The sequence below is a fragment of the Argiope bruennichi genome, chromosome 1 (assembly GCF_947563725.1).
Source record: "Argiope bruennichi chromosome 1, qqArgBrue1.1, whole genome shotgun sequence".
Lineage (NCBI taxonomy): Eukaryota > Metazoa > Arthropoda > Arachnida > Araneae > Araneidae > Argiope > Argiope bruennichi.
Window position 1 is genome coordinate 6974898 of NC_079151.1, and position 13689 is coordinate 6988586.

At 32.4% G+C, this 13689-nt stretch overlaps 1 protein-coding gene across 1 annotated transcript in view; it reads left to right on the forward strand.

Moving 5' to 3' along the window:
• LOC129968352 (acetylcholine receptor subunit alpha-like 1) overlaps window positions 1–13689 on the forward strand; it is a 174317-nt gene that overhangs the window by 115926 nt on the left and 44702 nt on the right. Inside the window, exon 2 of the mRNA XM_056082236.1 lies at window positions 11436–11480. Within this exon, the coding sequence (XP_055938211.1) occupies window positions 11436–11480 (45 nt within the window). The remainder of the gene's footprint in view (window positions 1–11435; window positions 11481–13689) is intronic.

Consider the following 13689-nt stretch of genomic DNA (forward strand, 5'->3'; position numbering starts at 1 on the left):
CTGATGGGTATTGTAAAAAAAGTTTTTTTTTTTCAAATCGTGATTGGTTTTTTCGCGCGTGTTAAGTGAATGCATTGTTTAAAGCATTCCCCCAGGTATCTGTAAAGCACTTCGAGTCGCCTTGATACTTCAGTGGCACGTTACATTGCACAGCATTGTACAATATTAAACAACATCCACAATATTGCGTAAAATGCTTGAATATGAATAATATAATATAGTATCGCACAATATTTTGTAATATTCTGTGCTACTTAAGTAACGAAGGCTGGCAAGGATTTAAATGAATCATTTTCTGAGACCAATATTCCTACTTCCTACATGATACGGGTTCTCGACAGAATTATTGCTAAAACGCTTACATATGAACTTGAGAACGAATTTGCATTCGAAGCAGTTCGGTTTTAAACTGGAATATAAACAACAATACTATGAATTTGTAACTATTTTGTAAGAACGAACCCCCCCCCCCAAAAAAAAACCCCACTACATTAGTTATTTTATTCGATTTGATTTTTTTAACTAGTCATCTATGGGGAATAAATATGGCTGGATCGGAATATTGGCTTTTCTGTCTGTTAACCTAATAATATGGAATAAATTGTATTTAAAATTTCACATAGTTATTTGATAAAGTTATCAAACTGTATTTAGTAGTTTAGAATAGCAAGATAGTATTAATTTCCTTAAAGAAGATGGAATCTCTATTTATTACGTATATGTAGAGATTTTTTAGTGAATAGAAAACTCTTGATATGAAAAATAATATTAATTTCAGCTATTGCATGAGTATTCCACAGGGCTTGTTTTTACGATTAACCGTTGCAGACTTACTGTTAAGATGTTTTGAGAAGCCATTCAAATTGCGACTTTATGATGTTTGATGAGAACATTCTTTTATTGATTTTGGACATTACTTCTTACAGAATTTCGAAAACGCATAACAATACAAATAAAAGAAAATTGATCTGTAAAATATAATATAAATCAAAACAAATTTCATTTTTTTTTTTTTGTCTTTCCTTATTTAGATCAGAAGAAGAAATCTCTTCCCTCCACGTTCGCTCTATCAAGATAATATCCTCAACAAAAATATGATATTTTCTAAAATATCTTGGAATTTTGTTCATCGAATGACGTGACTGCCTCATCTTGATATAATTAGAATGTTTCTTATTATTTGCAAAATAATCTCATGTTCTTGAGCAACATGGAAAGTCAAATCCCAGATATTGAAAGAAGCTTATAAAAATGTATCAAGGAGAATGCGAGTTTTACAGGACTGTTTGAAGATACGATCAGGAATAAAACACATAGATAGTCTCTTTGAACATTGCAAAGACATAAAGAACAGTTTCTGTTGAAAAGATGGGTCGGTTGTCCACCAGTTGGTATCAATATAAAAAAAGAAAGAAAATTTGATCTCTTCGTGAGAGGAGTTCCAATTGAAATAGACGATAGAGAAATAGACTACAATTGTTTGCAAGTTTCTGAAGCATTGACTTCCGCCCTTGGAAAAATATCAAAATTTCTTAGGTAATAAATGTATTTATTAAAAGAAAAACCAAAATGATTTAACGGGCGTTTCGAAATTACTTACGAAATAAGATTGGATGACTTAGTGAAATCGGTGAAATACTTTGGGAAGAAATTAGAGGATTCAGTGATGAGGCGATTGTTTTTTCAGAAGAGCCGGCGAAGCAGTTGAGAGAACGGAGGAAATTCATCTTTTACCGATACTCCATACTGATGATTCTTGAGTTTGAAAAAAAAAACGACCATCCAATTATTGTCACGAGCAGAGGAATGACACAATACAAATAAAATATTTAACTATATTAAGTTCCATATTGTAATGGTGAACGCAGCATCTCTAACTCAGAAGGCCTCGGAAAGAAAGGAATGTATTTTTATCCAAAGCATTTTTTTTTTGTTATGAATCAGGTTAAAATTGAAAGTATTATAGTGTGAAAAATGGCAAATTTTATGGGAATTGTCCAATAAAGGATGGTTTCTCTTTAGTTGAATATCTACAGTTTGATCAAAAAAGATACCGAGGTGACTTTTATATAAGTTAACTGTCTTGATGGCATATGAAAGTTGTTTCCCTGGAAAATTGTAATTGATACTTATGTAGGAAACATCGGTCATATATATATATATATATATATATATATATATATATATATATATATATTAACCAATTACTAATACAAAAACATTGTTTCCAAACTCTTATAGAACTGTGGAAATCTTGGAACAGGGACATTAAAATTAAAATGAAACACGTCGTACAAAATATGCTCAGAGCTTTTTTTATTATCTTTTACTTATATTACTTAACACATTATTCTTAATAATTCGTAATACTAATATATTATTTTACTTATATCATTTATACCTATTATTTAATTTTATTGTATGATTCAGTTTTTTTATTTTCCAAATTTTATTAATTATTTTTCTCATATTTTCAATCTTTTTATTCTATTCTATTTTTTATTTTGCATTTTATGTTGCTATTTCTCCTTTTCACTCTTTAATCCTTTCTTATGCATTATATTTTATTGGTTCTGTTGAAATTTGTTGAAAGTCCGTGTCGGATCTTCCTGGCTTGCTTCATCTGTGCGCTCTTTCATCCAATTTTTCGTAAACTATCAGATATGGATGGTCATTCGCCTATTTATATGTATTTATGATGTATATCTATTTTATATTTTATTTAAATTGCATAGGGCAAATGTCAGTGCTTTTTATTTGTGTTTCTCCGAATCATTTCAGGTTTATAAATTTCTATCTGAATCCCACGATTTCAGTCTGGTTTAATTAATTTAGTTGCAAAATTTAATGTAAATAATAACATGCATTGATACATCACAATAAATTTTATGGATAAAAATATTTATAAATGGCTCATTTAATTATATTTTTAATTTTTAATTTTTTTTTTTTTTTTTTTTGAAAAATGATTACAGAATCAAACACTACAAACCTGATTGATAGCCCGATAAGTTAGCACTTATGCTGACTTGAATATAAAATTTACCAAAAGTTCACAGATCATTTTCTCTGAATAGGCCTTTAATAATATTTTAATGACTGAGCATCCGATAAGCACACTGCGATGAAGCAAGCCTCTTCCCAAATTGAATTTCCCAGTTTGTCTCCACCGCATTTGGAAGAGAAGGATCGCTTCGTGACTCTTTTCCTAGAAGTCCACAATTTTTCCACATTTTGGCTTCTATATGACACTGTTCGAACTCCATTATCGATGCACTATTAATTGAAAGAGACAAGGCACTTAAAATAGGGTCAATATATCGATTTTTATCGGCCCATTTCCTTTACATTGCATATATTTTCATGACACAAAATTTCCAACTATGCCGTCAATGTTTCAGAAATTATTTAGATCTTTTTGTCTACGATAAAAAATGAAATACATTTGTGCACCTTCTCTGCATACAATCCTATATGTTCTTATTAAAGTCTTTTTTTTTTCCTGTCGGAGGAGGGGCCTTTCTTTTGCCCATCACCTTTTGATTGATAATAGTTTTATTTACTTTAAAGCTCGAAATATATGTATAAATTAAAAGCCAACTACATTATTAAAATTAGACAAACATTTGGGAGCTAGAAACAAACATGACTTACGTTTTTGCAGTTCTTGTTTATAATGTATCACGGTACACTGCCGTACCTTAAATGAAACTTAAGTTAATGCGGCTGAATTAAAAACTGTCTTAATAAAAATTTAATTTAATTAAATTTTAATTACTTAAAAAATCACGGCATTACTTCAGGAAATCTACAGCTAGTTTAATTAAAAATTATAAATTTCAACAATTAAATAAAAACAAAAGAAAATTTTATATTGCATTACGAAAGCTTCATTTGACATTGCAGACAAAGCTCATTCAAGAATGTTAATCTGTTTCCAAACTTCAGTAGTAACCTGCTAGTATACGAGTGCTCCCTCTACGCTGCTATCGGTCTCGCATTCCCGTTCAGGTCATTTACCTTCATTCATTCTTAATTGGCTATTAGTAACGCCTCGAAATTCAAGAAAATTGCCTGAGTGATTTTGAGAGTAATAAATACGCTCATATTGCAACCAAGATTTCTGAAATTGTAGACTAAATAAGCATTGTGAGACGTTAAGCCTTGCGCTTGCCCAGAAAGTTCTTTATAAAAGATTCTCGCTTTCCGCTTCATCTCTTTCTTTCAATCTTTATGGCTTGCCCAATTCGATGACCATAACAAAAAATCCAGTTTTAATTTCATTTTCTACGTATTTCAGAATTATTTTTCCTGTGTATGCAAAGTAAGCGTTCTCCTGATCAAGGTCTTTCATGAAGTTTTTTCATTAATCTTAGCTGGTACTGCTAATATACTAAAGCCGGTACTGGTATTACTTGTCTGCCGTAAATATTGAAAACTCTGATAAATTATTCAGACTACTGCCTGATTCAGGAAGAGGAAAACACATCAAAAATTGATTTCGAAAGAAAACTGTCGCTCATGAAAGAGAAGACTCTCAATCACTCTGACATTTCGTAACATTCTAATTACTTCTTAGCTACGTTTTATTAGTTTTCGGCACCCTCTTTCAAGTTGCATTATTGGAAAAATGAAACTAATAGAAAAATTCACACACGGACAAAAAAAAGTTGTCTGAGTGCAGTAAAGATTTTTCGTGAAGCTTCAATACATTTAAAGTTTATTATTTATAAAGGCAACCGAATGTTTGAATTTTTAAATCCCTTTCCTTCAAAATGTATCTAGCTGTTGAGAATTGGGACAAAGTAAAAATAGAAATCGCAGGCAGTTTGTCAGTATGATCGTACAAAAACACAGCCTGGCATCATAAATAATAATTCAAATAAAAACGTAAACTGATGGACGAATGAAACCCGTCCGTTATTTTTTTCTTCCAAATAAGAAAAAGAAAAAAAGAGACGTCATCATCGTTTTGATTCAGCATCTGCCGCTTTCATGTTCTATTTTGAGGGACTCCGTTTTTCACGTTGCGTTTATCTCTGGATTTTTTTTCTCGAGAATTTTGTCCCCCGTCACGGCCATCAATACCGACTCTACGGATATTTTCTATCGTTATATCTGCAGCTGCACAGATTATTTTTATTTTTGATGTATGATTCGGTATTGTCTGCATTGCTTTACTCATTTCAAAACTTCAGATTGAAGGAACTTATCAGAGTAAAAGAGGTTTCAACTAATTATAGAGTCGAGTACTGAAATTTTTCGGTAAGTTCATTTTTCTAGGAAATTTTCTGTGCAGTTGTTCCTGTATAATCTGACTCTTCTGCAAAACAGTCCTTTCAGCAGCACTCGGAAGGGGGAGAGAATGATAACGGTATTTCTCTGCTCGAAGAAGATGGGCAGCTGGGGCGAGTTGGAGCACTTGGAAATGGATTTTGCAAACATTGCCTACTTTTTTAAAATTTAAAAATATAATTTGATACGACAAAGAGGCTTATTCATTTTTGTGGACACATTATTATGTTCTGTAGATTTAATTAAACAGTGAACTCACCTAACTTACCTGAACATTCTCCATTACCTCGATGTTTATTCAATCATCCACAGAGATTAAGAGGGCAGATCTATCTGCATTCCCAACATCAGTAGGGACTGTAGGGGAGTTAAGAGAATATATTTCGATTTCTGATTTCAGTAGCTAGTTTATTTGATGAGAATGCGTTTGCAATGATGATAAAAACTGTATATTGCTGTGGTGATAAAAACTGTATAGTACCTTTCACCTATTTTTTTAGTCTGTATTTTGCTGTCTATTACCAATTACCCAAAACAAGTTTTTATTCTTTATTGTTTCTCAATCAAACTATCTTATTTCAAGAAATATCGCAAAAAAATTGTTTTTACTCATTTTTTTTATTATTATTTTGGTATGCCTTAAAACCTTTAAATGTCTAATTTTACTTAGAAAAATTGGAAATTAACCATTTAAAAACTGATATTACTGAATTTTGTGACATATTGAAAGGAAATATTTGGTTTAGAAAACGAGCATTAGTTCTATTGAGTATCAGAAAGTAGGGCTTCAAGTAGGCTATTGGACACGCTTTTCAAATTGACTAAATTCAAACTTTCTCTCGAAAAAAACGAATATTTCTATCCTACTTCTGCTTCAAATATAAGACCTGTGAGTACAACTTTTGTATGACTCGTAAACTGGCCATTTGTCACAAAAACAAAATATCAATTTATGGAAATGAGAGCTCCCTAAAACTTTCGCATTAAGTTCACACCTCCAATCCTGCAGACGTAAGAGTAATGAGTTTTCATCTTCATACTTTCAGCTAATTAATTTCCAAAGTTTCATCTTAATTCAGTCCATATTAACTTCATTCCAAAATATTCTCTTATTTCCCGATCCACCTTTTTTTTTATTTAATTATTACAACGGAAGCTCTGTAAAGCTGTCATCGACAAGTCCCAACACTCAGAGTGAAGGGATAAAAAATTGTCGAACTAAAACATTCTTTTAAAAGATCCCTATAATTTCCTTACCAAAACCGACCCATGTAAAGAAATGCCTATCAAAATCTTACTGTATATAATCTCAGAGATACATTTTTCATTAGTTTTTCCTCATTTCGCTGTCATTCTTTGTTAATTTGCTCGTCGCTTACCTATCCTTGTACATAAATCATGCCTTCCTGGATGGAATAACACGAAATTAAAAATCGCCTTCAACGGTCTTTATCTTCTGCTGCGATTCTGCTTGAAAAATTATGGTTATATATATATAATAGAGAGAGAGAGAGAGATGGAATTAAATTAAATGTGGATACATTTTTTGGAATTATTAAAATACAAAAAGTTTATCTGAAGTCCTGACATATTCCTTAAACGTGTAGATAAGCTTAATATAAAAACGGCAGGCGGTATTTCATTCCCATCAGACGGCAATAACGTCTCGTCTCTTCAATGCATTTTACTTCTTAAAGAAAAGACTGTAACACTTTTTCCAGTAACACATTGTAAAACCCAATTACCTTCAAGTAGAATTGACAAGATCCAAATCCCCGGCAGAGAGGGTATAAAAAAATGCAACAAATACCCTTCACTGTTGACAAAACCCAACAACCTCTCTCCTCATTGTTAAAAAAAAACAATACCTCCTCAGGCAGCATAAGTATTTAAGAAGATGCTTTTATTGTTTATAAAGAGATGATGGTAGCCATGACGACCATAACGGGTGAGCGCTCTTCTCGCCTCGAAGGTAGAGAATTCATTTGGGCGATGAGGAACATCCCTTCGAAGAGGCTCTTTCAAAAGCGAGTTGATGAAGAATATTTGCAAGGAGAAATGAGTTTATTAGTTAAGCTGGAGGGCTGACAAAATGAGTGTTCACCCCCGTAGGCCATTTCTCCTCACATGCGGGGGCAATACAATCGATTTCGAGGAGTGTACTATACGGAGTTTACATATCTGTACTATGCACACGATTTCTACATACGTATTTATTTCTAGATCATTTACACGCGCGCGATTCATTTTAACCCATCGTTGGAAGTCAGTAACTCTTATAAGATTTATTATATGTAAATTAAGTAATCTTATTTGTGTGCAGAGTTTAGAAAAATAAAAAGAAATCGAATTTTACATCTTTCGTCATATCTGTAACGTTTGAATGAATCTGAAATGCCAGCTATCACTGACATACAAGATAAATCAATCCAAAAAGAGTAGATCATCTATGTTTTACTCTTTTCTAAGCTAACCATAATTATGCAATAAGTAACAGCTGCTGTTTTGAAGAAATTCTAATAATTATTTGTTAACAAAAGAGAAATCATGGGATAAAAAAAAGCCCTATGCGCATGATTGCAGGTTTGAAGAAATCAAGAGGGGCGAGGGAAGTATGCGTCATTTTCCATTGCTTTCTATACTTAGGAAAGGGCATTCCAAAATTCGATTCACTTAAATGAATTTTGTAGTTATAACATTATTCGTAATAAAATTCGCCAAGTTCTTTAATGTTAGAAAACAAAAATAGTCCAGAGAAACGTATGAATTTGCAGCACGTTTTATAGCTTTTTGCTCACAAACATTTTTAAACAAGTCATTTTGATCCAATTTTTTTTTCTTTATCTAGTCTTTACTTCAATGTTTTTCTCCTACATTCACCTACCCAGACAGTTTTGAAGTGTATTCGATCAGAGAAGATACATTAATGGGAAAATTAGTATTTTAACAGCGGACGAACTCAGATGTGAATGTGGACGAATACGGTCAGATGGGGCTGCGGACGCACTAGGATACACCCAAGCTCTCAAACAAATATGCTTAAAAAATGATTTTAGTGAATGAGAATGGAAACAAAAAATGACGATGCCCCTTTTTATATATTTATTTATTTACCAGAAGAGAATGTTTCATTCTTTTTTTCCCCTGATAAATACCGCTGCAAGAATTTTATGTATTTATAAAAACGAAATCCTTGATACCCTTGGATGAAAAAGAAGTATTCAAAATTCAATCGATAATCCTCGAAGTGAAAAACATATTTTGGAATTATGTGTGTTTCTGTGTTTATATACATATAACATATCCGGTAATGAACTGGACAGGACATATTTGGCATGTGGCTTTTACATCAAAATTGTAAAACATCCAGTTTTTGATCCAGTTCATTGGAGAGAAATGTTGTTTTTGCTTACGACAAATTCCTTTTTTTTTATCCATCTTATGAGAATATTCAAAAAACAGCCTAGATTTACAAATATTTAATATGAGTGTTCCCTTTGATGGAAATAATGTATGGCGAATTTCAATAATAAAGGGCATTAAAATAAATTCTTTTTAAAGTTTTTTAATTAAAAGATAAATAAATGCACTTCTACTACAGTTCAAAGATTCAAAAGCACTTCTGTTTAAAGAGTCGCGCAAGTCCCCACTTTTTGAGAATCCTAAAAATCTGCTGACTTCCTATCTGAGTCATAAAAGCTGAGTTCGCACTCGACAATCGTTGAGCATACGATTTCAGTGAAGAGGCGATCTGCGTTTCCCTACAAATGTTCGGCCTGTCAAGCACTTGAAGATGATGGAATGGAGTGTGGCAGGACTTCAGAAAATCCTTTAACATCTTCAAAATATGCCTAAATCATGCATAATTATTTTGCCTTTTCATTGCCATCCGCACAGCACTGAAAGTATAAATTTTAAATTTATGTTATAAATGTAGATTTAGTTTAGAATCACAGTTCTGAGGTCCGCATAGAAAATGAAGTCGTCCAGACTAGTTGAGATTGTTCGATTCTGTTGTGCTTCTTTCGAGATTACAATCATTGAAACTTTCGAAGAATTCACTGCTTATATGGAGAGCGAAGGGAATTAAATTTATTGAAAAAGAAAAGTTTTGTAGAATGAATTATAGCATATTATCATTAATTTATCTGGGGGAAATTGCTAAATGCAGCTCTCGTAAATCATTCTGGCATCTGATTTAATGCAGGATTTATCTCGATGCTACTGCGATAATGAAAACGCACTTCCATTCTCTTCAGATGTGAAGTGATCTTTGTGAGCAAGTCCAGTTGATGAATGAATGGCATAAGATTTCTGTATATAATTGCTGTTGTCAACATCCAATTATTTCAATTATTCCAAATCCTATAATAAATAGTAAGGTATCATTGGATGTAATGGGATTTTTAACGAGTTCTGACACTGCTTACTGTAAATACATTGTTTAAAATCTGAATAAAGAAACAGTAGACATCATGGAAATACAGGTTCTTCTCGACTTCTTTTTCTTTCACAATGTTAACCCAATTTGACTCTGCATAGAACAATTCATGTCATTCATTAGTAACTTATGTCATTCATTAACATCAGCACCCACTAAACGCATTGAAAGTTGCGTCTACAACGACTAACAGTAAGGCCGATGGTTCCAATGAGTAGGATTATACTTTATATTTTTTATACTGTGAATTGGATATACTATCGCCTGTTCAATATATAATGCTGCATTATTTATTGAACAGCTTTATAAAAGAGTCACAAAATCTAATAGCATTATTACATTAATGAAAATGAAGGAAAACTTCAAGATAATTGCATTCGGGCTCCAAACATTATGTAGAAAGAAATATTATAAAAACTTTCACACCAGTCATTTACTCTTCGTTGAGTATTAATTTGAACAACCTAAGAAAATTTAACCAGTATAGGAAGAGAAAAGAGACAAGTACCGCCAGTGTTTATTTGTCAGCGGTAAAAAGTTAAGAAAAAGGAAAAGATTCATTCCTTTTAAATTGAGACAAAAAAAATTGTCTTCGGATGATATTTTTCGAAGCTCTCGCCTCTAAACTTTAAAGCTGTAGTATCGAAAATCTGTTTGAATTTCATCCTTAAATTAGCAGCAACTCTATTAGGGGGAGTTGCATTTTTAATAGAAAAAATATATCTGTTGGCGAAAGAGGAGGCATTCCCTTCACGTTGTAGCGTCCAAACTGGAAACAAGGAGAAAGTAGGAGAGATTTGTTGAGAGTTGATGGAAGATCGCTGGGCAAAGTGGTTGCCGTCGAAAGTTGGTGAATAATTCAGATCTCTCTCCCTGCAAAAGCGCAAAACAAAGCCGGGGCTGATTTCTTGAAAGGGAGGAGCAAACTTGGAGGAGAAATGCGATCAAACCTTCATCGTTCTTTCCGATACTACAGAGGCTTCCTCTCGGTCATTATAAATTCAGTAAGTGTTTGCTCGAAGAAGTGAAATGTTTGCAAAAGGGTTGTGGTTTTTGAGTGTAAGACGCTAACGTATGAAATTCTGTAAAGTGTTGGAGCGAGGATGCATTTTGCGAAAACATTCTGAAACAGTTAGTTTTCTTTAGAGGAATTGTTGTATTCCGAAAAGAAATGTTTCATATTTCTTTTCTTTGCGGATATTTACATTCACACATAAGTTCTGATGTATTAAAATGTTGAAAGGAAACTTTAAACTGTTGAGGAGTGAATAGAGGAAACATCATTTTTCGCGTTAAAATGTGAAATAAGCATTGAGAGCTTTATAATGTGATAAACATAAGGAAAACTCATTGACCTCAAGAGAATGTGAAGCGACATCGTTACTTAGATACCCTGCCCGCGAATCAAACACTTTTGCATTTAGATCTTTAGGCGTTAACCACCTTTTGCGCCCAATTAATAATTTAACTTTTTATCTTTATTTCTCAAAGTCGACATAGTAATTGGATGTAAAATATAGTGTAAGAAGTTTTTAGAGCCAAACGGTGTGTTGAACGCCTTTTGGGTTTGAAGTAGTTAAGAAAACTTTTAATAAAATAGAATTTTAAATAAAATACGTTTGAAAAAGTGAAATAGAAGCTATTGATGTGGAAACAAATTTGCTATAATATACTAATATTCATTTTTTTTTTCTTGCAGAACCTGAAAAATCAGATCATGACAACTAATGTTTGGGTTGAACAGGTATTTATTGTTCTTTTTTTTTACATTTAGAGAATATACCTAATATCCTAATAATATAATGATTTCGTCATTGCATCATTTGTACAGATTCTATCTAAATCTCGTACATACAGTCATTTATTCTTATTTGTGTTTTGGTCTCAAAAGCGAACGACTTGACTCCGTTCATTTTCATTCTATAAATAAATTGAATGACAATAATTTAAGAAATATATATACTTTTACTAGTAAACAAAGTTGAATGTAATTTTCTCTATCAAGAAAATCGTGAGGTACTGATAGAAATACTTTAAACCATAACTGCATTTATAATGCACGCTTATTCACAACAATGGCACCGATTACAAAGAGTCACCGGTTCGGTGTGAGAAAACTTTCGAATGCGGGGGAATCTATCTAAAGGATTCCTTTGCTCTAAGTTTTATTTTGCAATATTTCTCCAAATTGAATATGGGGAATGCAAAAGACCCTTGATGTGAAATGTTTCTGGAGACCGTAAACTTTCATACGAAATAAAAAATCGACGAAATCAGTACATACATTTTAATTAGTAGTTCACATTGTCTTTTTCCTCAGGTGTCATACTTTTGCAATATCTCTCGGACTGAGAGGAAGGAACCAGTCATTTTATATGAAATTCTTAAGACAATTGGCGGCCTTCATTTCATTAGAAATAAAAATTTGTGAAATCAATATAATAAACGGGGTTTGGGATTTTTTTTTGTTTTGTTTTGGCATTTACTTTAATATGTAGATGATAAATTCTCGATAATAGATATGGAATTTTAAAATCAGTCTAGTTTCCGAATTTCTAAAGGAGGCCTCTCGTTTGGAATCAAAATACAATGAATCAAATAATTGAGAATTTATTTGTCAACTAAATTTTACCAATATTTTGTCAATTACTTTTTTTATTAATTAATCTATCCATATGTTTCAAAGTTCTTCACACTTATCCATATTTGTTTTACTGATTTCGCTTATAATGTGTATCAAATTGCTAAACCTTTTCATTTTTTTAAGTTGAAAATCAAATAGTAAGTTTCTTTACATATTGTTGATATGCAGAAATTAATTATTGACGGGAAACTAGCCAATTATTGGCATGAGTGTATCAGTTTTTGCCAAGGAGAAAAACCATATTCAGCCATCCTTGAGTTTATTTTTTATCAAAATTCAATTCAAAATATAAACATTTTGACAAGATTAATAAATAAAGAAAATATATTTATGGCTTTATTTATTGGTATAAAAATTATCACACAATAGCTTCTGAACACTTTTAAATTTACTGCAGTTACTGCACCTACCTACTAAATATGACCTGAGAAAGAAAATTACCAGCGCAATTTTTATATTGGCAAGTATGCTTTGGTTTATTTCAGTCCGTATTTAGAGAATAAAGAAACAAAGCTTTGGGTTTTCTTCTTCCCAGACATTAGAAGCTTTGATAATTTAATACCTGTATAATTTAACATTTCGATTTGAATCTCATCCTCGTCAATTTGAAAAATAGTCTGTTTGAAGCTCCGTGAAGATTAGTAGCCACCTTTCCTTCTGAAATACTCACATTTTGGTTGTCCACACTTCCTTTTTTTGGTAAATATTGTGGTCGTGTTGTAGTCTCCCTTGCTTATTGCTTGATCTACGTTCATTTCTTCTCAAATTTTATAGGGGAAATCTTCCGTATTTTCTGTTCACTTCATCTTAAGTGTTCTGCTTATGCCCATCTTCCGTCTCACTGCTTTCAGTGCGAATTGAACTTGTGGTTTTCACTCTTCGTCAAGTAAATTTTTTGTGACTTTTTTGCTGTAATATTTTTTTCTATCATTGTGTCGTTGCCTTTTTTTCTTCTTCCTCTCTGTCGCTTTTTGTGAGTTAACTCCCCGTTTTCTGCTTTTCTTCTTTTTTGCACTAACTCTGTTTGTTCGACTTGCTTTTTTTTCCCCTTTCCTCAATTGCTTTATTTTCTATTTTCACTTTCAGGTAATTTTTGCACTCAGTTGGAGCGACTATACTTGGCAAAACTTCGCCGATACACTTTCTGATGGTCTCTTTTGGACGTTAAGCCAGCTAAGAGATCTCTTGAAGGGGCTTGGTAACAAGATATTTTCGTCTCCAGGTGCTTAGTGCTGAACGGGTCCCACGACTTTTACAGTTATAAACTGGTGCTGTACTCCGTGAGGGGTGTTAATAACTGGTGTTTTCC